Below are 26,828 nucleotides of genomic sequence, written 5' to 3'. Positions count from 1 at the left end.
CATAGTATAGAACAATATAAATCAAGAACATAAAAACATATTGCAGTTTTATTCTAGGTGCTTTTTTTGTATACATGTTCATAACGGCTTGCCATAGCCCCGTTGAACCGTCGCCGCTTGATGACCACCCAGACTCCCTCCTCCACGTTTCCTCCATTGTTTGAAGCTTTAAGTAGGGGGTGGCAGATACTTACGGAGACTGTTGGAATCTCCAATGCTGCGAAAAAATATCGACACGGGGTAAGCTTTATGCCAATATAATCTATAAATCATCCTAATTTCTTTTTTAATGAAGCCACAAAGCAAACGGCTCGAACTAAGAAGATGGCACTGGTTGGGCGAGCGGTGATGAGCTAGCCGACATGCTAAAGCAGCAGTGAAGCTGTCATTCGACATCATGACAGCAAAACCTCTGTTCCCCTTAAAGATATCTATATTAAAATGCATCTTGTTCTTTTGAATGACGGCAAAAACAAACAGAACTTAAGTCTGTACTGTAACCACACCTTTTTGGGAAATTTATAAATAAAATGTTAATAAATGTACATTTCCCCCCAGAAAAATGTATTTCCAGAACTAATATTTAAATTAAACTTTCTTTTTCTTATAGCAACATAAAAAAAACCTTGTGTATTACGTAGACTGGAACTGTATTTAAAGCTAATTTTTTGTAAGGAAACTAAAAAATTTTAAATCCACAATTAGCTAAAAATAAGAAGAAATATCTGCTAGCATAATGTAACATCGCTAGCAAATGTATTCATTTAGATTAAATTTTTTTTTTTTACTTAAGGACCCTTTTATGGATCATTTTAATCAGGGGATAACCCTGCCTCTCATCTGATGACGATTCTTTACCTTTCTTATATTCTTGGGACGAATCCTTCTTTGTTGTTGCTGTATGTGGGTATTTATGCTGTGTTTTCTAAATTGTACACTGGCTGTGTTTGTGTTGTGTGTGTTTCCAAATTTGTTTAAAAACAAACAAACAAACAAACAAACAAAAACTTTCCCCAAAATTATCAAAATTGAACCCAGGATTTTTGCATGCCTACTATCAAAACACGGAAGTGGTTGGGTAATGATTTGGGCTAATTTTTTGTAAATAATCAACTGAATTCAAAAGGTCAAAAAGTCATTGACAAGGTGAACTAACTTTCACTTTGAATATATAATAACGGTTATTAACTTGCCTTTTAAAATAATTTTTTTGCAAAAATTATGTTACTGTTACAGACTCATTTGAGTACATTACAACTGTTTTTCGTAAAGTGTATATATATATATATAGATATAGATGTATATATAAAAGGAAGAACAAAATAAAAGCAAATTAGCAGACATTTTTGTCAAGTTTTTCTTCTTTAAATCATATTAAACTCTTGTGACTCTGAGTCATATCTGCCTTTACCTTCAGCTCAATGATTTCATTTGATCGTTCTAGCTGGCTTAGCTATATATGTTAACGTATTTCGGCACAGAATTACTTGGAAATAAAAGGTTGCTGGTTTAAGAAGCCTTTGTTGAAGTCTAGAAAGTCTACTTGGACGGCGGGATCTTTTAAGATCTTGGATGGACTGTAAATCTATTATCCAAAATTCTTGCATGTTCATCTGAAAGATCATTGAAAGGTCACAGTTTCAATGACTTTTGGTGCTTTAGCCAACATTGCTGCCTCAGCATTGCAACTAGTCTCTGAGCAATTCGTTTGCATTTTTGCAGCGTATTAAATCATTTTCGATTGAAAGCAATGTTTGTATTATTCTTGGTTTCCCTGCTGTCCATGTCTGCTCAGCTGGAGGCCTCTCTGCTGCAGACCATCAGCGGTACGAAGGTGAAACCTTGATAGGAAGTGAAATCTGAGTGAAGCTGATGCAAACACGGAGAGCCTTTGGGACAGCTGTGAGAGGAGCGCTGCTCTGCGCTTTACAGTCTGAGTGGATAATCTCAAATGTCAACTAACATTGAATGTTGTGCTCAATAAAGCATTAATTTGAGTTTTTTTAGTCCTCCCATGTCATTCAGTGGTTTATTTCAAATCATCTGAATATGATAAGGATGGATTCTAGGTAAAGAAATGGGTTCTAGGTATGGGTTTATCATGGATTCTAGATAAGGAAATTTGAAATAAGGACATAAATGTGATAAATGTGTGTTCCTTCTGAAATATAACTCCAATACTTGTGTAGTTTTTTATAAAAATTATACTTTTACTTACTCCGGGCTCAGTGACGGAGATGTCAGGGTCATTCACTGTGACTTTTTGAACGGTTCTGGCAATCCTGATGGCGCTAACCAGCACGCCAGGGTTGATACATTGAACCTTGCTCCTCATCTTTAATCAGGAAATGTGTACACATGATTCCAGTCCTTCTGTTCGCTGTCTTCCTTTTAGTTTTAGATTTATTTGTTCATTTAACAATTTTAATTAAATGCCCTTCAAGTGTGTCTCTGACCTACTTCAAATTTACAAACTAGCTCGGTCACTGACGGGCCAGCTTTAGTGTTTAACTGAATGCTTATGGATGACCTTCAAGAACACAGCTCAGGGTATGGAAAGCCAAATGGTTTAAATTGTCTTGTTGTGGTTCTGCAAAAAGGCAGATGTGATCTTTTTTTAGTTAGTTTGATCATTTTCTTTTCTACATTTTTTTATAACTTCATCAGTTTTGAATGTATAATGTAGATTTATTTATTTACATTGTAATTTTTTGCCTGTGCAGCACTTTAGAAACAATTCTTTAAGTGTTTGGTGTTTTAGTTTTGACTTAATTTTGTATGAAATAAAATTTAAATTAAATTAAAATTAAATTATACACTGTATTTTATCCCATGAAGGGAAATTCTTTCTCCGCATTTGACCCATCCCCTTGGGGAGCGGTGAGCTGCAGCCGAAACCGCGCTCGGGAGGCAGTAGCGTTAAGGGTCTTGCCTAAGGACCCTCACTGGGTGATGTTAACTGCTCGCCATTGATATGGTAATTGCCCCCAGTACCATTGCTCATTCCCCTCCGGGAATCAAACCCTGGTTTCCTGCGTGGTAGCTTCCCACCTTACCAACCGAGCTACCCAGCCGCAAATATTTGGGATTTTAAAAAATTATATTTCATAATCCAATGGGAATACATTTTAAACTCTAACAGAGTGAACTGTGGAAATTGTTGTGCAGAAGATCTTTTTCTTGTTTTCGAACCAAAAAAATGTTTTTTTACCAACTAGATAAAGTTGTGATTCAGATATTTTATTAATAGGTTTTTATTTTTTCTATTTTGGCAATAATAGTTAGGTTTTTAGTGGTAGAATGGCAAATTTTAGTAATTTAAATGTTATCTCTTTTTAAAAAATCAGTAGTTCCCTGAAAGTTGTTTTTCGTAGTTGATCGAACATCGAACGGAATCAAAAACTTTTCAATCCAAAGTGAATTAATTTGGAAATTTGTTTGAATATGCTGCTCTAACTCCAAAAGTTCCTGAAATATTTTGAAGACTGTGATGCTTGTGTTTCATCTTTCTAATGTGACCAACAACACATTCAATTTCAAATTCAACTGTTATATTTTTCTTCTCTGACCTGTTGTTTTTTTATTTTTATGTTTCAGGTAAAGGCGGCTGTGGACTCCGCCCATCCCTTTAGGAGCAGAATATGATTTCACAGCGCTAGCCCCCCTTTCTCTTGTTCAGCTTTGTCTTTCTGCCAGTGGGGCTGCTCCCGTCCCACTCCAAAGGGAAAGAAATGTTTGAGGCAAAACCCCGCGTCGTGGACAAGAAGGAGTCCAGTACAGAGACGGGTGAGGCGTTGGACTCCCAGGCATTCCTGTGTTATTAAAGGATGTGTGTCTGCTACTATTGTTAGCGCCCTATGTCCCACTAAACCACTTATCTACTCAAGTGGAAGGATATTTGAACCAATAAACCACCAGTCTGAGCATGTAGTCTGGAAAAAATAAAATCCTTGTGTTAAGCCAAATTTAAACTCTGAATTGCTTTGGGAAAATTGATGAATCACAGGCGGCATTTTGAGCACTAATTTTCAGTATTATTAGTTGTAGAAATGTCTGATGATTCAACCATGTGATTGAAAATTCGACCCGTTTAACTTAGTTTCAGACTGTCATTGCTGAGGGATTTACTGTGTCGGTGGCTTGCCATACATGACTTCTTTATCAGGCGACGGTTATTTGTGTCAAATTAAAAGTCAGACTTTCAGACTAAATTTAATGTGGTGTCCCAATCAGGGATCAGACACTTTATTCTCTATATAAATTCTCTATATATCTCTACTATAAAGAAATTCCCTAGTAGAAGTCTTTCATTTCATGAACAGATCATGACATTTTTGCCGTACAGCCCAGCGGAAAATGCCACCAGTTTGAGGGGGCACACAAAAATACGGTTTACAGTTGATGAGAATTCAATTGCAATGGGGCATTTTCAGAGGGTGTAAGGACAAAACTGTGTTTAATACAACAGACATCAAATGGCATCTAAAAAAAAATAACAGCTGCAACAATACACAGAGTTTACTAAGTCCACAACCAACTCCGCCCAAGCTGCACGAAATGTTTTATAATATTTATAAGTTGCTAACAAGTTGCTATGGCTCCTCCCTAAAAATAACACTTTCGGACACCACTACAGCTTTGATTCCCCCTACAATTGGAGCGTATTGCAGAACGTGCCCAGAGGCCACAGCTCAACTTCAAAACATCGGCTCCTGTATGAATGAGAGTCTTCATCAAGAGATCTTTTTTTTCTAGATGAGGGGCTGGGCAGCAGCGGGAGGCGTTACGGCTCCGGCTCGCTGGGCTCGGCCTCGGTCGGCTCCGGCGGCTCCGTGTACCTGTCGGACAGTCAGGACTGGGTGGTCTCCCCGAGCTGCTCTCCAGACGAAGGGCCAAGCCAACACAGCGCCATCTCGCCCATGCTGGCAGAGGAGACTTTCCGCTACATGAGTAAGTTTTTCTGTTTAATCATCTGGGGTAGAAAATAACCACAAGGATCATTACTTTTGTTTTGGTTGTGTTTTTCTACCAAGTTGATCTGACTTTTAGAGTATTAAGAGCTCAAAGAAAGGAGAAGGAATTAAAGGTGGTCAAATGTGGAATTAAGTTGACTTTTTTGGGAGTTTAGGTGAGCTCCTACGTCTTCCAAACGAATTGAACTATCAAAGAAGTCATTTAGCCTGGTGGAGAGCAAACATCTTTGAGCTTCAGTGGGGCCCGGAAGGAAAGCCAAGAAGCCTCGGTATTCTCTAGGTTAAAACGAGGGCCGTTCCATTTCCTGCTTGAGGCAGACTGGGAGTCTGTGAGTCAGTCTGAAAGAGAGGAATCAGTGATCCCGCTGAGATCCCAGCCAGGATCGGTCACGAGGCGAAGAGGGGGGCGGGTGAACAGAGGATGACCGCGGTGCAGTGCAGAGGAGAGACGGACCATGCAGGGTTTCAAAATCCACAGCAAGGAAGAGGCGCTCGATAGCGTTGCCTCGGAAGGTGAGCGGCGGGGTGTCGACTTTTTCGAGTTGTTCTGCAGACAGGAAGTGGGTAAATGTCACGCTTTGTTTACGTTCTGACAAAAATGCAGGAAGAGCCTTCGAAACCAGAGACTACTTCCTGTTTTCCAACATGTTTCATCTCCAGTACAGTTTGGGTAGTAAACCCACACAAACTAGAGGCGTTTTTTGGGTCGTGTTGTTTAAAAGACACCGCCAGGAAGTCTTGGCGTCAAATTACGGCTTGCTCTACTTCTGCACTGCAAAAATTGAACACATCCTATTATTAGAGCACGCAGAAGCCTGGCGTCCTGTAAGTCAATGAAGAGCCAGCTCTTTGGCGTCACGGCGCAGGATTTTGATCCTTGGAGTTTTCAAAACAACGATCCAAACGTACAAGTTTTGTCGTAGCTGCAGAACCCGCTGATAAACCAGTGTGTGCAAAGTTTTCCTGCTGCTTTTTAAACAATAAAAGGTCTCAGGTGTTGGTGCAGGACGTTTATAGGAGTCAAAAGTCCAGTTTGACTCTAAAAGTCTGTGGATCTTTGCAGAAAGTCACTCCCTGACCATTGAACCATGCATGATGTCGTCAGTTAAGCATTTCTTATGACCAGAGTTCAGTCAACTTTCCTCGAGTTACTGTTTTTAATGTGCGGCAGAAGAAGATGACCATTCTTGTGATTATACGCGACGAAGAACGCTGGGTGGAGGTTATTTTTACCCAGAGGAGAGAGGGACGGCACTGTGGGCCTCCGATTACTAAAGGAAAACTGCTGCAGCAGCTGCTTCACTGCTGGAATGCCAGTTGTTTTACCCATGCTGAAGAAAACAAAGGAATTCTGGGAAGGAAAAGCAGGGGTCACCTCTAGTGGTTTCTAATATTGAGTATTGTGTTACCCAAATGAACTTGGCCATTCAATGGAGGGATGGATTTGGAGAAACTTTTGACTGAAAACCGTTTAAATTTATATATATATAAATTTATTATTTTATTTTTTTTAAGTGAACTTAATAAGATAAAGTGAAAGTTTGCTATCCTTAAGGCCCGTTCACACCGGGACGAATTTCGCCGGCGATTTTCGCCGACTTTTAACGCCTTGTGACTAAACAAAGGGCACCAATGTGAGTGTGCACACTGACGCGAAAAAACGCCACGCGTCAAAGCGTCAAAAAAAAAACGCCTCGGGTTTGTTTTGTTTTTTTTCGACGCGTTGCGTCGAAATCTATTCGACCAATGAGGATGGCGCTTTTGCTCACGTGTCTGGAGCTTCTGAAGTTACAGTAAAACACAACTTGGGGGCGCTCAAACACAAAACTACCTTGCTGAGCACACATACCAGCGAAGAAGATAGACGCCAAGTAGCGTCTACACTGCCGCGAAGAAATAATGACGGACATTCTAAAATATCCCTGAACCAAGCACCAGTTGGAGCTACTGGTGCTTGAAATATTCATGTTTTCTTTGTATGATTCTGACAAGCGTGTAAATACTTGCTCTCTTCTTCTGAGTGAAAAGCGACTTTAAGAAGCGTAAAGTTGCGCAGCGCCACCTTGTGTACAGGAGTATTACTGTTTACATTAAGCGCCATCTAATGTCAGGGAAGGAAATTGCATGTTCGCTCGGCTCATCGTCAGCGAAAATCGCCTGGGTGTGAACACAAAAACGTGGCGAAAAACGCTGGCGAATAACGCCTGGCGAATATTCGTCCCGGTGTGTACGGGCCTTAATGGTAAAAGACTGGAGTTTTTACTTTTCAAAATAAAATCTGGAGACTCATTCAGTTTTCTGCTCCAAAAGAAACTTTCTAATACAAGAAAGCAAATAGTATTTTTGAAAGAAAATGTCATAAAAAGAAGAAGCAAAATGTAAGTTCTTTAGCATAAATTCTTTAGCACTCTCTGTTCGTTACTCTAGTATAGTCCACTTCACTTTTTTGGGTATGAAACTCTCATGTGGACCCAACAAGTAAACCTGAAAATAAAGATTCACCTGCAACTGATCTATAGTTTCACTCCAATGAAAATAGTCTTTTTTTTTATTAACATGCTCTTTAAGAATGTGTTTTGATGATTGCGGACATGTGTAAAGAAAATTAAACTTAAAATTGCATTTCTGAATATTTTGTCATCCAAATTGAATTGAATTGGAGGGAAAATGCAGTTTGAAAAAGATTTTATTTGTGACGTAGAAATAGGCTGAATGGGCCACTAGCTCCCCGCTCTGAGCGTTCAGCAAAGGGTGCGGGAAGAGGGGCGGGGTTGCCCTTTGCCAATGAACGACTCGGAGGTGAATTTCTAACAAATTACTGCAGAAACTGTCCTAGAAAAGACATAAGTTTTCTAGTTTTTGCTATAAAACTGCATAATTATAATTAAAAGACCCCTGGGGAGACTTAAAAATGTATCAAAAGATAATTGGAGTGGGTGTGAGCCACCAGTTTTTGCTTTTTTCCTCCCTTGGATTGGGGAAATACTGCCCTCTAACCACCAGCTGCTGTAACTGCTACGTATTTATTTGTTTGTTTGTTTGTTTGTTTATTTATTTATTATTTCTGTGGTTCAGTCCCTTTGGGATGAAACCAAAACAAAAACAAATTAAGAGTTTTTCGGCGTTCCCAAACCTGTGGAGTGAAAGCTCCCTGGACTTTCAAAATAAGTGTTTGTTGCCTGGGTTTGACGGCGCTTCAATCCAGCACATGCTGCTCTGACGGCAGTTGCCACTTGTCTTTGTACAGGAGGAAGAGAGGCTGCGCGGCCCTGCTGACGTCCGCTCAGGTGCTGTGCGCAGAGCAGACTAATGACTAGATCCTCAGCGGCCAGAATTGAATAGTTTAACAAGAAGCTGATTGTTTGAAGCCCCTTCTTTTCTCTTTGATACCTTTTATTCCCCCCTTTCTTGTTTCCTGTTGGTCTTCAAACATCGCCACACTTTTTTTTTTTTCCACCTTTTCATCTTCTACTCTTTCTCTCTCAGCATATCTCGCTTTGGACCCCTCTTCTTACTCCCACTCCGGCTCCCAAAGCCTCCCCAAAGGTATCTTCCTCTTCTTCTGCACTGGAACCTCACCCTGGAGCTCCTCTGTCTGTAGCGGCTTGCTGCATAGTAGCACCAGTTGTGTTTGGAACGCTTCCCCACCGACCACCAGCAACGATCAGGTTTAGCTGTTCAAACACCTCCACACTGACGGCTTGCTTCCCCAGCTAACCGTTGCTTGTGGTCGGACCCATTGTAAGAAAGCGGTGTGTAAATGTAGCATGCAGCGCTGAAGTGTTGACGTGATCGGAGTGATGTGTTTTTTTTTGGGTTTTTTTTATGCTTTCATTTGCGTGGAGTTGCTTAGGCCAGCCTTTTGCATGCAGAGTGACAGGTGTGTGCACGACCCAAAAATGACACGCTCCTTCATGTCAGTCCTCAGCGCAGACCGCGTGGAGCAGATGACCAAGACCTACAATGACATCGATGTGGTCACGCATCTTTTGGTCGAGGTAAGCATTTTGTCCGGAGTGGATGAGCGAGGCTGCGCTGCGACTTGCTGTCTTTCTGTTGATTGTTAAACAAGACAAGAACAAGCAAACATTATGGGAACCGAGAAACAAAACACTAGAAAATCATCAACATTAACAGTGAAACGCCTTGTTTTTTTTTTAAACCGCTATTGACAAATGTCCAGATCTTTGCTAATTTAAGTGGTAGTCAGTTTTTTACTTCAAGTAACAGTGGGACAACAGCAGGAGGCACTGTCCTTTGATCTTTTTGTACTAATACAGAAATATATGGCTAGTGTTAAAAAAAATCTACTGGTTCTATTATGTTTTTGCTATTCTGGCTTCCCCACTGTGATGTTGATACAGATCTGAAGAAGAAAAAGTAGTTCCTCTTCATTTTCTTAAAGTACATCCTACTGTATCCAGCATTTTGATCAATATCTTGTAATGTACTGTTTTTTTAGGTTAATGCTCTGCTACGACTGTGACCTGATTGGGTTTTCCTTTTTCTTTTTAACAGAGGGACAGAGACTTGGAGCTCGCGGCCCGGATCGGTCAGTCGCTCCTGCAGAGGAATCACCTCCTGCAGGAGCGCAACGAGGCCTTGGACGAGCAGTTGGCGCAAGCCGTGGACCAGGTAGACTCCTCTTTATTTCAAGAAGACCGACCAGAGTACAGACCACAAACCCTCAGCCAGATCCGGTTGCTGTTTTTTCGAGGACATAGTTTCTTCAGACCAACAGTTGGTTAAAGACGTGTCACACAGCCACTATGTACATTTTGCGCATTTTACATGTATGCAAGTTCGGTCTTTCATGATACATGCGTGATGTAGGTAAGTCATAAGTGGCCGACGGGTCTTTATGTGAATTCGGTTTTGAAATTCTGTGAATTTCGCAGTTTATGAGTAGTTTAAATTGTTTACACACAATTATTACGTAAATCTTACATAATTGTGTGCAATTTTTGCAAGATGTGCACGCCAATTTGTGGCTTTCCACGGACTTCTCACACATGCACCACAGCTGTAGAACTTTGATATCACGTATAAGGCGCACAGATCACGTTAAAATTACGCACATTTTTGGCCAGGTATGGCCAATGGTCCGGGTGAATACTCGATTCTGATTGGCTGCTGGGTGTGCATTAAGTAAGGGTTAATGGCCGACGAAGTGTGCGGTTACTACTTTTTAACGCACGCCGTGGAAGCCTGAACCGTCCGACGCGAAGCGGAGGACGGTTGCTTCCGCGAAGTGCGTTAAAAAGTAGTAACCGCACACTTCGAAGGCCATTAACCCGCTTATACCATGGTCACTTACAAAAGCAATACATATTAACCAGGTTTTAGTCCTTAATTCTTGTTTTTTTTTCCGATTTGTATCACTTTTCTCATAAACAGCGTACTATATGTTACGTGATGCGGCGCATCGCGTAACATATAGTCCGCGTCGCGCAGCACCACCGCTGCAGTTAAGATTCGGCGATATATATATATGCTGATCGTCCCGATGGGTTGAATAAAGCATCAATTCAGAGGGAAAGTTAATCGCTTACCGCTTGTTTTTGCCCCGATGATGAAGCAAAAGGTTGTTTTACAGAAGCCGGCGCAGTGATACAAATCATTCAAGCTAGCCGACCGGAACTTCTTTTTTCACCGTGCGGTTATCAGGTTTTAACGCATACCCAGCAGCCAATCAGAATCGAGTATTCAACCGGACCATGGTATAAAAAGTGATATACCACAGGTTAACCGCACGGTGAAAAAAGAAGTTCCGGTCACCTAGCTTAAATGTTTTGTATCACTGCGCTGGCTTCTTTAAAACAACCTTTAGCTTCATCATTTGGACAAAAACAAGTGGTAAGAGGTGAACTTTCTATCTGAACTGATACTTCATTCAACCCATCGGAAAGATCAGCATATATTTATATTGCTTTATATCGCCGAATCTTGACTGCAACGGTGGTACGGCGCAACGTGGAGTATTTGTTACGTGAACTATATGTTACAAACATTTCGCTTTTTGTGAGAAAAGTTATCCAAATTGGAAAAAAACAAGAATTAAGGACTAAAAACTGGTTACTATTTATTTCTTATGTAAGTGACCATAGTATAAGCAGGTTAATGGCCTTCGAAGTGTGCATTATCCCTTTTTAACACACTCGCGTCGGACGGTTCAGGCTTCCACGACATGCGTCAAAAAGTGATATACTTCGTGCATACTTCGTCGGCCATTAACCCTTACTTCATCCGTGGGTTTTAACGCAGTTCATTCTTGATACAACTGTGAAGATTTTACGTAAATCCACAACTTTTTTCACTTTTTTCACGTATGACCGATTTTACCCGTGCAATATGCGCTAAATGTACGTAGTGGCTGTATTAGAAATTCGCCAATGGAGCAACCACGTCCCCCCTCCCCGTTGCTGAGATCTAACCCAACCTAACATCAACAAAAATGACGAGCCATGTTGGAGCTATCCAGCCGTACAGTTTTGAGCCAGATTATGTCCCGCCCAGCGGCCCTGCAGTAAAAGGAATACTAAAAATGCCATTTTTGATTACATTTTCTTTATTTATGTCCTCCATCATCTGAAAAATGCTACAAGAACACTATTTTTATTGGAGTGGGTCTTCAAGAGAAAATGTTGTTTTTAGAAAAAAAGCCGCTTTTTGTCCAAACGTTAAATAGAAAAACCAAGTAGTGATTAGATATTTAGCAGGTTTTATCAAGCATTACCAAGTGGCCTTATTAGCTGAATTCTGTTTAACACATTTTAAAAGAGGTTCTTATTTTTGTGATGCAGTCATTTCTATTTAAAAATATTGAACAAATAAATTAGTTTTAAGGAACTGAACGGGGACTGAAAGGCTTTGCAGATCCCAGAGGTCCTGGTTGTCACCGTCTTCAAACTCCTGGACAGGTTCACCAGCTGCAGCATGAGCTCAGCAAGAAGGACGAGCTGCTACGGATGGTGGCCAACGCCTCAGAGGACAGCGAGACCGACTCCAGCATCTCCACGCCTCAGCGGCAGCCTCAGCTGCCCGGGGGAGCCGCCCATGCCGCCACCGCCGCTCTCAGCCAGCTGGAGTCCCTACAGAACAAGCTGCTGGAACTGGAGGAGGAGAACCAGGCGCTGAGGACCGAGGTGCAAGACTTACCGAGTGGGGGGCGAGCGAGCGAGACAATTTAACATGTCAAAGCGTTAACCTTTATGTTCTCCAGGCTTGTCAGCTGAAAAAAGACACGGTGACATACGAGGAGAAGGAGCAGCAGCTCGTGAGCGACTGCGTGAAGGAGCTCCGGGAGTCCAACAGTCAGATGGTGTCTCTGACGGACGAGCTGGCTCAGAAGAACGAGGAGCTGCTCAGACACCAGGAGGAAATCGCTCAGTTGCTCGCACAGATAGTCGAGCTGCAGCACAGAGTGAAGGAGGTGAGCAAAAACTGTTTGTTTTCACACAAAAAAAACTTTGATGTCAACTAACGTTAAGTCATGTTTCTGTTGCACAGCTCGCCCTGGAGAAGGAGGAGCTGAGGATCCATCTGCAGGCCTCCAAAGATGCTCAGAGACAACTCACAGCTGAGGTTAAACCTCACCAGATAATTCAGAACAGATTTTCCCCTAAAAAGAAGAAGGAGAATCATTCGTGTTTTGTGTTTTCTGCAGCTGAACGAGCTTTCAGAGCGGAACGCTGAGTGCCTAGAAATGCTTCACGAATCCCAGGAGGAGATCAAAGAGCTTCGCAATAAAAACACTCCTTCTTCTGGAATGAGACGTCACTTTTCTTATGGACTCTACCCTATGGTCAGTTTGAGGAACAGCTTTGACCTCAACTTGATAGACGAGATGAGAAAACTCCAGGAAGTCTCCTTTAAAACCCATTTCTTCACCTGTTGGGACAGGACTCCTTGGCAGCAGAGATTGAAGGAACCATGAGAAGAGAGCTGAGCGTTGAGGAGGAGACAGCCTTTCAGGACCAAAGGTGAGAGATATGTCTAAGGTTTTGTCAGAAAGGCAGCTGGTCAAAGATGGTGGTGAAAGAGGAGCCACAAAAGAACATAAATCAAACAAGTAGGGGGGATTACAGCCAGACGATGGTCAGGAAAGGTTTGGAAAGGCTCTTGGAATGGGTAGATTAGCGTAAACCCACGGGGAGCAAACAGGTGCAAGAAGAGCAACTGCCCCCTCAGATACCATACCTTACTGTCCATACCTTCCATGTTTCCTCCAAAGGAAAAGCCAGCAGAAGAAGAGCCCCCAGCCGTTCTTCCTAGAATAGGCTGACAGAAGAGAAGTGTCCTGCCATCCTTCTCAGAATGAGATGGCAGAAGAGGAGTGACTTGACATCCTCCTCAGAAAATGGTGACAAAAGAGGAGCGTCTTGGTGTCTTCCTTGGAGCGGGCAAGGAGAAGAGGTTGCGTGTTTGCAACCATGTTAAAATAGGTGGCCAGAAGAGGAGCGTCCCTGCGCACTTCCGCAGATGAAGGATAGAAGTTTTCTTGCAACTTCATTGAAGCAAGCTGGAGGAAATGGGGCAGCCTGGTGTCCACCAAAGAAATAGGCTTGTGTGAAGGGTTGAAGAAGAAAAAAAAGAATTTTGAGTAGCTTCGTAACCCGTTTACCCTCCATCTGGAAACTGCAGATTCTGATGGAGCTGATTGAGCTGCAGTGAAGGCAAAGTACGGCACTAAAATGACAAAAGAGCAAAGAAGACAGCATTTGATTTATTATTGCTGAAAAGCCCCACTTGAATTGAATTTGTGTTATTTTGGCAGGATATATTTTTATGGAGAGCACAATCTGTTGGTATTTTCAACATTTAAGTCTTTTTTTTTTTTTAAATAACATAATAGTAAAGAAATGTCAATGATTTTTTCTTTTAAAGATTACTTTATTTCTAACTTGTATAATTTTGACAGGATGTATATTTTATGGAGAGCAAAATGTTATTTAAGGTTTAAGTTAGTTTATTTTTTTGAAAATAATATTTTCAGTCTATTTTTCTTCATATGTATGTCTTTTAAAAGTTGTTTTTTAAAAGTTTAGTGTGTTTAACCAAAGTTTATGCTATTCGGCCCGGACCTGTTTTGGATTTTGGCCCCCTGAGGAATCGAGTTTAGCACCCCTGATCCAAAAGCTTATTAATCAACAACATCGATCTTTGTTTTTCATAAAAAAAAAACGGTTTTAATTGAGCTGTGAAGGAAACGTCGGTAACTAAAGGTGTTATGTTGCTAACTGACTGAATAAACTTCATGACCTAAAGCTGGTTTTACTTGACTTGTCTCCAGTTTTGACCTCTGACCTTTAGCTTCCCCTCTCTACAGACTTTCCCAAAAACGCGTTTTTCAAACCGTTCGAGCCGTCAACTCCTCGGCCTCCCGCGCCGCCTCGGCCGTCGCCCCGATCCCTGGTTCTGGACACAGCTCTCTGGTGATGACCGCACAGCCTTTCCAGTCCTCTCAGAGGTCAATACCGAGATCCTTTCTAACTAAAAAATGAATTTAAAAGCTTTTTTTCTCTTTTTCCTAACACTTAATGTTATGTATCTATGTTTTTTAGGGAGGAGGATAAAATGGGTCAGCCAGGCTCCCCAGGAGGAAACGACCTCACCAGGGCTCTCCATCGGCTGTCGCTGCGGCGACAGAACCTCCTCTCTGAGCGCAACTTCTTTCAGACGGAGCATGAAAAGAAGCTGCAGGTTTTGGGTGTAGCAGAGGGGGATGCGGAGGGCAGCGGCTGCAGCTCTCCGATGGGCAGCGTGCTCTCCTCCTTCTCCAACCTGTCCGAGCTCTCGCTCAACTCCAGCGTTTTCAAGACCTTCCTGCCCGAGAAGCTGCAGATCGTCAAACCCATGGAAGGTAACATTCCAACCTAATTTTAGAAAAAAGTCACCTGAAGGCTAAAAAAGATCCTCTCTGCAGCCCCACGAAAATCTATTAACGTGGCAAAAAACAGAAATGTTGAAAGTGTCAAAAAAAGAGAGAAAAAATCAGTTTAATCTTCCATTCTTTAAAGAAATTTTTTTTATAGTATGTTTTGATAGAAATAACAACAAAGTGAAGAATTTAGGATAAGATAAAAGTTAAAAAGGATTTATGGCATAAATACTGTCACATCTGTGCAATTAAAAAAAAATCTTTCTAGATTTTTCCTGAAATTGTACTGATTTTAACCAAAAAAACGTTCATTTGTTTTAAAATATCTGACATCAGATAGTCTGTTTTTGTGATGAATTTTTGTCAATATGCTTTTTTTTTCTTCCCACCAAGGCTCCCTGACGCTCCACCACTGGCAGCAGCTCGCCAAACCTCACTTGGCCACAATCCTGGACCCCCACCCGGGGGTCGTCACCAAAGGTTTCCGGCCGCTGTCTCAGGACGCCGTGTACCGCCTGTCTGACATGGAGGAGGACGAGGAGCGGGAGGAGCACAGGGGTACGGCTGTGCTGGAGAAAGGAGCAACGGAGCGGGGCAAGGAGGAGGATTACGAGGAAGACGAGGGCGGGATCACGTTCAGGGCTCGATGTTCGTCAACACCGGAGGAAAGGAAGGACAGGAGGTTTCCTGGCGCACCTCTCCTCAGCCCGCCTGCCACCCCAACCTCGCTGGCGTCCTCTTCGACCCCATCAGACGTCGGTGCGACGCCGCGTCACGTGACCGAGTCCAACATTTCAGCCCAGCCCACATCAGGAGCCGCCACAGCAGCTCAGAGCTCACTTCCTGCTTCTTGTGGTAGTGTATCACCTCTGAGACAAGCGATTCGTTCCGGTTGAACCTGCATATGAATTCATCCCATCCCTGACTTTCTGTTCAGTCCAAAACCCAGGGAAATGTCAGAGCTCCACCTTCTCCACCTACACCTTCACCACCTGCCGCATCCTCCACCCAAGTGACGTGACACAAGTCACCTCAAGGTGAGCGAGACGAAGGGTACATCGTCCTCTGCAAGTCGAATTGAAAAAGTTTGGATTCTCTTTTTTGAGATGTGGCCAGTTTGATGTGAAATAATCCAAATAGGAGCTTTTTGAATGATGGTCCTAACTTTTTCTACTGGCTGCTTCCTTCACGGGGCGTCTTCTGAACCTATCCTCAGCTCCTCCTTCACCATATCTGTGAACCTCTCTCCACTAGGTTTCCTGGAAGCTCCCTCCTCAGTATCCTTTAACATCATCCCTTCTCTTCTCTACAGACCGCCTCATCAAAAGAAGTTCCAGTCGTAGCTGCAGACACTCATATTTCTGCCTTTGTTTGTTTCCAGTTTGCAGTCGTCCATTTTGGCCAACACACCCAGCTCCATGAGAACCGGTCCCAGTACCCCTGTGACTCCCTGTCGGCTGAGTTTAGGCGACTGCTTCCCCCCTCGACAGTCTCCTGCACCTTCCAGGGGTCTTGCCAAGCTCATCCTGGAGAGGGGCATCTCTGCACAAGTCTCTACTGACACATCGCCTCTGACGCCGAAATCCGCCCTAAGACGGCCTCTCTTGCGACTCCTGCCTTCCACTCCCGCCAACTCCCCCTCTGAGTCCCCTGGTCCCTCGCCTGCGCCGACAGAGTCTCGCCAACAACCAGCTGACAATTTCCTAGCCTCCCGACCCGCTGAGCTTTTCCTTCAGGATGTTTATGGGTTAAACCTGGGCCGAGCCCCACACCCCGACCTGCCAAGCCCCACCCAGGAAACCAAGGTCACCTCTCGTAAGTCGGGCAGGGTCCAGTCCGATCCGGTCAATGTTGGTCTCGTAGAGAGGCTGCGGCGTTTGGGGTTCACCAAGGTGCTCCACTGTTCGGAGTCTGACGCCGGAGCCCGGCGCCAAGACTCCTCCACTTTTGTGTCAGCTGGCGGCGGGAGCCTGCTGGACGGTTTAAGGCGCAACCAAAGTCTGCCAGCGATGATCGGCACCAGAGCTGGGAATAAGACCCCAGGGCACCCCACCCCACCTCCTCACCCAAACTCCCTGGCTGTCCCTCGACCACCATGGGGAAACCCGAAGGAACAACGCCGCAACCTTGCCTCTAAACCCCCAAGAAGTTCAGCAAACCACTGAGGGAGGGGCGCTCCTAAGCTAAGCACCTTTAGGCACCAACCCCCACGTCGCCTTTGGAGAGAAAAAGAAGCCAGGGAATCAATGGGCCAACCCGCCGCCCCCTGTTTGAACGACTCCTTTTAAAGCACAATTTAACTAACAGACTACTTAGTTCCACATCGTCAAAGAGTATCTGCCATGACGTTAGGCCTTAGCTCATCTATAACTGGGCTCTTCTCTTCATTCATGTTGTTTGGGAGGCCCTGGATGATTTGGGAACAGAGAAGAGGAAGAAAGAAACACAGCAAGTAGATCCATGGAGGTTCGTGGAAGTGGGTAAGAGTGACAGAAGACTGGTATAGAAAGTAAGATGTCGGTTCATGCGTGTCGTACATCGAAGGACGATGGTGAGGAGTACCGGGTCACAGTTCAAAGGGCTTGCTCTATAGTGCTCTGGTGAAGCTTTAGTGACATCTGCCGCAGGGAATACGAGCCTCTTAGTGTTAGTCGAAGGATTACTCAGCTAGCATTTATTTAATAAGAAATCGTGGAGCGACGCCGTACTGCCAGGCTCGTCAGACTACGCCATTAAACATGCCAGTATTAGTACTATCCTAAATGTTTCATGACTTTGCAAGATGTCCATTGTTGCACGAATGTCCAGTAGCTGTCCATGTTTTTGCTATTAGGCAGCGTGTACCTTGAAATCCCAGCATGCATCTGTCTGAATCCGGGTGGGTCTAGGTCAAAAGGGAATGCGGAACCAAAAAGAGACACCGTGGTCTTTTTTTCTTTCAGGTCATTGTGTGGCATTATTTTGCTGAAGGTATGCGGCCTTAAGTGGAGGCAAGAACTGTTCTCATTTCACATCCTGTTCAGCCATGTTTGTTTCTTTTGCACTCAGTGAGATGTTTGAATCATGGGTTGGCTAAAAAAAAAAGACCCTGTCAAGAGATCCATCTCAACAATTGTCTCAGGCACCTTATTGCTAGTTTTTAGACTGCTAACATATAAAAATACACTAACACTTCCAGTTTTGTTATAAGGTTTTCCTCGAATTGTACCCAATTAGCTAAATAAAAGTCCGTCGGAGATTTTTCTAAACTATTTGCCATCATCTTAGGCACCTTAGGGTAGTTTCAAACTGCTAAGATACAAAAACTCAAAAGACAGATTGTTTTATGGCATCCAAGCTTTCTTTCCAACAAACACTTGTGCATTTCCAATATTGGCCAGCAGATGGGAGTGTTTCCTCAGGTTTTATCTTATTATTGAAAATAAAAACAAACAGGTCAAGGATCTGTTTCCTTTAATCAGTTTTAGACTTCTTAGATACAAAAACCAACTAACAAGATTGTTTAATCACTTCCGGTTTTGTTATAGAGATTTATTTTTGACTTGCACACGTATCCTTTTCGCATATTGGCCAGCAGATGGGAGTGTTTCCTCAGATTTCTGCTTCATAAAACCTCCAACCACACTTTGGGTTTAACCTGCCCTTTAGTAACACATTTAAAGCACATAGTCTAAAAAGAGATGCTTCTGTTGAATATTTATAGGTGTGGACTAACATTTAATCCTAGGTTTTATTGTATTAAACATCTTTGTTAGGCCTCTAAGTTCTCCACATGAAGGATATACCTTTTTTAACACCAAACAAACTTTTCCGTTGTGGTGTGAGAATGTTTAAATGGAAAAATGGGTCTTTCCATGAGTTTGTTGCCTAATATTTCCCGTATTTCCTATGAATCCAGAAAGTTCTGTTCGTCATATTGAATATGGACAGGAACTTCCTCATGTGTCGCTTCTGTGCTCTCACTGCTGTTATGAAGTTGCCTTTTTCATAAATAAAATGTAAGAAACTAAGTAAATATCCCAATGTTGTGTTTTCATTAATGAGCCAAATCTGTTGGCGAACCTAATGATTGTGTTTGTGCGTTTGACAGGACGTTTTCTCACAAAGTGCGTCTTGATTTGACTAATGAAGCTCAGTCAGCATCAACATCTCTTGCAGCCTCACAAAGGACAGATCTTGATGCTATCAGAGCTTGACGTGAACTGGCCGAGTGCGAAGTCGAGCCCCACTCCGACTCCGCTCCCCATGCCGAACACGGCGTACACCGGCTGGGTGAAGTTGGCCCTGAAGGTATGAAGGGGCACCATGTTGTCCGCCACGCTGTAGAACCCCAGCATACCGCCGGCCAAGTCCAAGTAGATGCCCAGACGGGGGGAGTAGGTGACCGGTATGTCCTTCTTCTGGTTGTCGTGCATCGCAGAGCAGCAGGTGTCCGACAGCTCCAGAGTCCAGGACTGGGCGTTGTAGCCGAGGCCCGATCGGGCGTCCAATCCTTTCCTGCTCAGCGAACCGTAAGCCACGCCCATGGAGGAGCCCCTGCCTCGCCAGTCCACCTCCCAGTAGCAGCGCTGCGCTTGCAGCGGCGCCTGGCACATCACCTGGGTCCAACCGTCAAATCGCTGCGGGGTGTCTGGGTATGGCTGCGCCACCCCCTGCAGGGTGGCTTTGGTATTGCCCTCAGAGAGGACTAGCCGTCTGTGGGCTGTGTTGGGGTCAAGCGTCAAGTTGACGGCATCTAAAAGAAGAAAAATACAATTCGGAATGGTGGAATTGTTGGAAAAATGCTTGTGTTTTGTCAATGAGACTCACATTGCAGGAACTCTTCTCTGGACCTCGGTTCCGGTGCCTGGATGCTATCAAGGTTAATTTCTCGCACTACAAAAAGTTTGAACAGTACGAAGTTAATGAATGACTTCTAAAGTACATATTTCATGCTACATCAACTCACATGTAGGGAAAGCTGGTGCTTGGGTCATGGTGTCTGGCATTGGCGTGTCCAGAAAGAGGCTTGGGTTGACTGACCAATGAGAAATCGCCATTAAAGTAAGTTTGAAAAAGATTGCAGATAATGTTTTGATTAAAAACACAAACCAGAAACCTTACCCTCTATCGGGGTTTCAGGCAGAGCGGCAATTCCCCCTGTTGAACATGGAAAAAGTGGAAAGTCAAAGACCCTAGTTTGTTTTGGGTTTAGGAATATTTGTGATGAGTTGTGAAACATCTGAAGGCCTGAAAGTCCAGTCCTTGTTCTAGATGGAAACCCGTTGGGGTCTGCAGAAACTATGTCCTACAAAACGCTAGAAGTTTTTTTTCTGCCAAAACCAGGGCAGAAAAAGGGCACCCCTGGACTAAAGGCTAAAATTGGGCTTTTTATTTAGATTGCTGACTGTTAAAGTATCAAACACAAAAAATTGCTTTCCTCCTCAAAATGGACAGCTTAGACCAGATCCTTTGTCAGTAGAGTAGATCCTCAATCAGAACCAAGGGTTTGAAGAAAGATTAAACCAATTCAAATGAAAAATTCCTTCAGTTTAGGCGACAACTAAACTTATAAAACAGCCTAAAGTGAAGTTTAATCCCCAAAAACAAACAAAAATGTGTGTTTTTATGGTATCTGTTTTTAAAAGAAATCAACACCTCATTATTTCAAGCCCCAAATTGAAAGATCTATTCATCAGAGTGTCAGACTTGCATGGATTGGCTGCAGAAGCTGGAGCTTCTTGAACCGGGGTGGCCGGGGTAGTGCCGCGGCGGTGGGAGCGAAACAGGCTGCCGATAGACGCCATCCGGCTAAAGGCTGTCAGCAACAGTAAGAGGGAAAGTTTACAAAACATTTGCATCAAATGCGACTAGAAGGGGCGGGAAAAGGCAGCAAAGGTGGTCGTACCCCCTGATGCTGCAGGTGCAGGCGCAGGCGCAGGTGCAGGTGCGACTACAACCGGAGTTGGAGTTGCAGCTGGAATAGCTTGACTCTGATTGGACCTGCTCCACAGAGACGGAGGCTCTCTGCGGCTGGGAGTCGGACTGGGTTGGAGGTTAGTCTCGGTCTCTATTTTGAAAATCACAAAATCAGGGAATACAGTTAAAAGCAGATTCACTTTCGTCTAGCAAGAATGTTACTTTTTTGATTAAAATTTTTGTTTTTTAAGATACTAAAATCCGTATGTTTCGTAAATGCCAATTTCAAATGCTGAAAACGAATCCCGCTTCCTTTAATTGATCATATTGTAGATTATTCTTTGCAAACTGTAGGCTTTCTGCTGCTTTCTTTTAATAAAGTACTTTTTTTAGACTGCACATTGTTGGACGTTGTTGGATTTGTGTGGTAGATAAATGGAAAAATTAAAGTCCCAACAGTAATTGCTAATTTGAGCCTTGTTTGTGCAAGAAAAGCTGGTAAATGACCTTTATATCCTACGTTTCCCACGATGCATCGCATGTTCTAAGGTCTTTTTTTCAATTCTTGGAGTACATCTGATCGGATTTTCCAAATATTTTCTAATTCTAGGACATTTGTGTAAAAAAAAAAAACATTTGAGGAAAAAATATAAAACAATATCGATGAGCTTTTATGTTTCTCTTTTTCTTGTTTTGATTTCCTTTAAAGCTGAAATTGAAACTCCTAAGTTTACTATAAAATTCAACCAGCAATTAAATTACAAGTATATCCTAAAACGAACACATTTTTGTTTAAAATACACAGAAAAATGTATAAATCTGCCAACAGATTGATTTTTAAATCAGTGCAGTCTGTCCCAAACTAGGAATTAAAACCTACTTTGCTTAGAATAGAGACAAAATACACTAATTGTATGGAAACAACCTGTTTTAACCCTTTTGGGATATTTACATTAAGATGGCTTTTATTTAAATAAATGTTTTTAATAGTTTACCTTCTTTTAAAGCCATTTTGCGTAAAAATAGTCCAAACTGCGGTTTTTATTGTGACTAAAAAGGATTTATCATTGTGAGGCTTGTCTAGAAATTCTGATTATATTTTGTTCAATTTGACCAAAATTAGGAAAGAAAAAAAAAAAAAGATCAGCAAATGAATTTAGATTTTTTTGACCATCAGCCGTGTGATTCACATCTTGTCGCCTCACCCGTCTCCCTTTCGTCTCTCCGGCGCCGGTTTCCCAGTCTGGGTGAACTCGAGCGATCTTCAGCGTGAAAACAAGTATTTTATTTTAATTAAAAAAATAAAATCAAGGCAGACTCCAGCTGATCCCAAACACGCTCTCTTTCATTTTTGAAGCTTACCACGTGTGTCTCTGCTTCTCACATCAGGAACCCTCAGCCCCAAACCTGAAAAACAATTCACTATTAGTGCTTTGAATTCCTCCTGAAACATCCCTGGGTGAGACTGTGGAGCACCTTGCCTGTCCGAACGGACGCCTCCGACTGAGATGCTGGGTGTGGGAGCTGTTCAAAAAGAAGGAAAATCCATTTTTTTTAATGGAAGTGTTTGCAGCAAATTGACAACAACTGTAGAAAAACGCCCCGACAGACCTGCTGCACGGCTGCTGTTGGCGTTGCGAGGATTAGGACGTGAAAACACTAGAAAAGAAGGAAACTTTAAGTCCTTGAACGCATCGTTCTGCAGTTTGACTGAAGTTTATGCACAAAACTCACGTTTTAAAATCCCCGTTTTGGCTCCTTTGTTCCTATTGGCTGGAAAGATAGAGAATTGGTTTAGACGAAGCATCCAACACCACAGATGTTCAGAGAAAAGCTGGAAACTTACAGTCTTTCAGTGTGAACAGCGTGGTGTCGTTGACTGAAAGAGGAAAAATAAAGTTCAATCAGCTGAAGGACATAAAAGCCACACAGAGTGCCGCGGTCTGCAGACCTTGTTTGATCATCTTTCCCAGCTCCAGGTTGCACAGATCCTCCACTCGCTCCCTGAGGGCCAGGATGGCGCTCCGAACTGGCTCGAAGGAGGCGTCGGCGTTGACGAGCACGGTTGGAAAGTCCCCGACCTCCAGAGGAGTGGACATGGAGTCACACGTCTGAGGGAAGGACAGAGGTTACAGAGACCTTCTGGAAACCTTTAGCAGATAGAAGTCTCACCATCGGATAACACTTTTTATTGAGATTCCATAATCATCTAAATATGAATCATTTGTAAGACATTTAAGTCCTATAAAGGCTTACTATAAGCATGACAGGTTTGCAGAGGAACAAAAGAAACCCCCACCATGACTGTACCCCCACCGTGCTTTATTATAGGCAGGTTTTGGTTCCACACTTTTTCCAGATTCACATCCTTACAGACTATAAACTCATTAGTCCTTTAGCGTTTTTACTAAAACTTTTTGTTTGTTTGTTTTTTGCTGCTATTATTTTATTTGGTAATTTCTCTTCGCTGTATGTTTTTCTGGATTTCTAACAAATACGTGGTGTGTTTGAGAGCGACTCACTGAAGGCAGGATCATCGTGGAATTTAGATAGTTGTACTTTTTTGGAGCCATCAATGCATTCAGTACGGATTTACATACAGCGACCTCAAATAAATAAAATATTGTGATGAAATTTAAAATGGTTTGTCAGTAAAATCAAAATATTTTAATTTATTTTAGACTGAACCAATATGCCATCTGTTTCTTGTCATTTGGACTAATCAATAGTCCAAAATAATCAAAATTACAAAACTAAACGGCTTAAAAATGAATTGATGACTAGCTATTTCAAAAAATAGTTTTTTTCACTTTTTAAATTGACTTTCATGTTGTTTTAATAGATGTCCTTGTATTTTTCAATAAATATGGAATCCTTTTGAATCGAATCTATTTATAAAAACATTATTTTTCATCTGAATCATGAATTTTTTTCATAGATTAAGTTGCAAAAAAAAGTGTTCAATGTCATCAAGCATAAAATAAACTACTATTTAAAAGTTTTATGCATTACGTCACGTTTGTTACTTAGCAAATATAGCTTTTTTAATCCAAAAAATGTTTGATTTCAGAAAAATTAGATGCTTTTAAAATGAAAATATAAATTTTTATAGATTTATTTTATTTCATATTAAAGCTCATCAAGTTTTCATTTTTTTCCCCCTGGAATGCCTCACCTGTAGATAGTATATGTGATCATCACAGCCTGCCAGGTCCTTCATCTCCGTGTCCCTCTTCTTCCTCTCCTTGATCTCCACCTCCAGGTTGTCCACCACCTCCTGGGCCTGGCCCATTTTCTCCAGGCTGGCCTCATCCAGCGCCTCCTGCAGCAGCTCCTGCAGACGCTCCACTGACTCCTGCAGCTCCCTCAGCACCGTTTCTGTGTCGCTGTGCGCCTTGTTTGCAGAATTCTGCAGGGAAGAAAAAAAAAACAACCCACAAATCCCCAAACTTAAGAAAAATTCCGTGGAGGTTTGAGGCAGAAACCATCGGTGGGGACCAACCTTCGCCACCTCCATGATCTTCTTCAGGTCTTTCAGCTCCTGCTCTCTGTCCTTCAGCCGCTGCTGATTTTCCGCCTGGATTTCTGACAGCACTTTCTGCAAGAGACCATCAGGCCGGACATCAATGAAGGGATCAGGACAGGGAGGAGCTTCCTTCAGGAATGCTGTAAGGAATGTCTTCCAACTGCCTCTAACCCCTATCTTCTTAGACAAAAGGAAAAGAAAAAGACGACGATGTGTGGAACAGAAAGTCGTTGAACAAAAGAGGGCGGACCAGCCGGATTTGCCTGTACGGTTTCCAACGATGACTTTTATTCTGACAGTTTGGCTGTAAAAGTCCTATCCTGTCCTGTATATCCCTGTTTTATTTTGAAATATGTCCACCCCTTTATGTCGACTTTATTGCGTAAATAAAATATTCTTTCTGTTAAATGTGACGTTTAAATTAGGCTTTAGTTGAAATTGAAACTTAAATCTGACTTTGAAAAACCTCCCATAAAATGACAAATTGTCAGACTATATATGTTAAATTTTGACAAAACGGTTATATATCAACTGATCCGTGTCTTTTTGAGCGTATTTTGCTACTTTAAAATGAGCCTTTATAATTTATCTTTATAAATATTTTTTTGGGTGGAAATGCTCCTTCTCTTTACTTTAACCCCAAATTCATTTTTTGACAGATATTTTTAATTCTGTTAAACAATAAGTCCACAATGAACCTTAAAAGTCAATTCTGAATAGTAAATTTAGTCTTTTTTTATAGCAAAAACTGAGATCAAACTGTTATTTGTGTTCTATAAAACAGATCAAATGTGTAGAGATAAAGTAAAAATGTAAATTAGGAAAAATCAAAGGTTTATTCCACAGTTATGCGCCATGTTTGTTTTGAACCAAACTCTTTTGAAACCTTCAGGTTCAATTTTGAAAACTACACCAATGGGGGTGGGGGTCAGGGTCAGAATTCCGTCACTGTAATCAGCTGATGGGAGGGCAAACGCTCAGCTGAGCTCAGTTCAGGTGTTTGAACACAGGGAAGCAGGAATGAGCTAAACTGCCTCTAAACAAACTGTTTTTATGTAGAAGTTGCAGCCTTTTTGGGAAAAACGGCAAAGCATGGCGGTGAGGTTATTATGGTGTGGGCCTTAAAAAAGAAGGGGAAAAAACGTACCTGTCTCTCTAATCGCTCCATCTTGGTGGACACGCACTCGTGGTCCTTGTGCTGGTTGCTGGTGCACAGCCAGCAGACGAACATCTTGCAGTGGCGGCAGAAGAACTCCTGCATGTACTTGTGCTGCGTGCAGATCTTCTCCGCCAGGTTGCTGACGGGCGCGATGAGCTCGTGCTTCTTGAGGGACTTCTTGGTCTGGTGGGGCCTCAGGTGCTCCTCGCAGAAGGAGCTCATGCACGCCAGGCAGCTCCTCACCGCCGCGCGCTTCTCCTTCTTGCACATGTCGCACAGCACGGCCGCCGTGGACAGCCTGGCTTTGGAGGGGGTTCCAACGCCCCGTGCGCTCCGGACAGAGTCCCGCACCGTGGGGTTGAGGGCTCCCTTCCGCAGCTGCTCCACTGCCTCGGCCAGCATGGTGTTTCTGGACAGAGGGGGCTTGGGGCAGAAGGTCTGGCGGCACTGGGGGCAGCTGTAGATCCCTTTGGGGTCATCCTTGGTCCAGAAGTCCCGGATGCATGCCATGCAGTAGCTGTGTCCGCAGGGGATGGTGACCGGGTCGTTGGGCAGGTCCAGACACACGGGGCAGTTAAACTGCTCCTCCGTCCACAGCTTGGCACTCATTGTAGTTGACGGGGAAAAACGGATCCAGAGATGAGGGAAGCAGTGAGCTGCCTGGATTCATAGGAGGAAATGTGAAGCGTTTCAGGTGAGAGGAGGAACAGGTACGATGGGTGGAGCTGAAGTCACCGAGCAAGTCGGGCAGGGAAAACTGGTGGAGAACTTGAATGGAGGGAGGGTGAAGGTGTGAAGGACCAGGGTTTCTTTGAGTCATCTATAGAAGTCAATAAAAGTTCAAGAAATGTCCAAAAGAAAAAAAATACAATTTATTTGGATTTCATAGCAGATACTTCTTAATGTGAAATAGAATGATTAGTTTTGGATTTGAACCTTCCACCAGCTCATCAACCGTCAGTTCCTCAGCGCAATGAGCTACACCTGCCTCATATTAAGCTGATCAAAAAGAGATTCAAGCTTCAACTGGTCCAGAATGGATTGGTCTTAAAACGCGTTTCAGCTTCTGATCAAGTTTTTTTTGGTGCTAAAAGCTGAAGATGAGCCTGAAAACCTTCAAGCAGAACCGGAAGAATCATCTGTGCTGCTAAAAAAGTGAAGGAAAAACAGTAGTAAGTTATCAGTAGTACTATTCAACTGTGGGTTTGAACCCTCAGTCTTCCAATTTCAGTCCAGACTCTCTACCGTTGAGCTACTGAGAGTTGATGAAGATCAGTAGCATATGTGTGTGTGTGTGTGTTTGCCGACGTTTTAATCAAATATGACAGACGAATTCCTGATCTGCTGTAGACAGAGTAGCTCAGTGGTAGAGTCTAGGTATCTGAAGTGAAA

At 42.9% G+C, this 26,828-nt stretch overlaps 2 protein-coding genes across 6 annotated transcripts; one reads left to right on the top strand and one right to left on the bottom strand.

Annotated features, from left to right (window-relative positions):
* The first annotated feature begins 116 nt into the window (after positions 1-116).
* On the top strand, positions 117-18,870 carry LOC101155262 (trafficking kinesin-binding protein 2-like). 5 transcript variants are annotated; one of them, XM_023963443.1, is made up of 16 exons: positions 117-240; positions 3,598-3,786; positions 4,756-4,950; positions 8,460-8,519; positions 8,895-8,971; positions 9,492-9,608; positions 11,894-12,118; positions 12,196-12,405; positions 12,483-12,557; positions 12,640-12,777; positions 12,876-12,955; positions 14,302-14,442; positions 14,537-14,835; positions 15,247-15,708; positions 15,791-15,890; positions 16,235-18,870. In XM_023963443.1, exons 2-16 carry the CDS (start codon positions 3,732-3,734, stop codon positions 17,016-17,018), a joined length of 3,018 nt encoding a protein of 1,005 aa, XP_023819211.1. In that variant the 5' UTR covers positions 117-240; positions 3,598-3,731; the 3' UTR covers positions 17,019-18,870. The 5 variants fall into 5 exon arrangements, with proteins under 5 accessions (XP_023819211.1, XP_023819217.1, XP_023819236.1 ...); XM_023963449.1 differs by lacking the exon at positions 8,460-8,519; XM_023963468.1 differs by lacking the exons at positions 117-240; positions 3,598-3,786 and adding an exon at positions 8,221-8,260 and having other exon boundaries at positions 4,843-4,950.
* LOC101155015 (E3 ubiquitin/ISG15 ligase TRIM25) lies at positions 18,290-26,808 on the bottom strand. The gene is made up of 16 exons (XM_020710330.2): positions 25,425-26,808; positions 24,254-24,349; positions 23,927-24,160; positions 22,703-22,862; positions 22,598-22,630; positions 22,486-22,524; positions 22,363-22,410; positions 22,228-22,275; positions 22,114-22,158; positions 21,957-22,013; positions 20,741-20,902; positions 20,546-20,650; positions 19,957-19,992; positions 19,802-19,870; positions 19,663-19,728; positions 18,290-19,588 (listed from the first exon to the last, which is right to left on the bottom strand). Exons 1-16 carry the CDS (start codon positions 26,043-26,045, stop codon positions 19,014-19,016), a joined length of 2,394 nt encoding a protein of 797 aa, XP_020565989.1. The 5' UTR covers positions 26,046-26,808; the 3' UTR covers positions 18,290-19,013.
* Between the last annotated feature and the right edge of the window lie 20 nt (positions 26,809-26,828).

The sequence above is a fragment of the Oryzias latipes genome, chromosome 2, assembly GCF_002234675.1.
Source record: "Oryzias latipes chromosome 2, ASM223467v1".
In the NCBI taxonomy this organism is placed as follows: Eukaryota; Metazoa; Chordata; class Actinopteri; order Beloniformes; family Adrianichthyidae; genus Oryzias; species Oryzias latipes.
The sequence above is the reverse complement of the archived record's forward strand: the minus strand, read 5'-3'. Positions and strand labels throughout refer to the sequence as shown.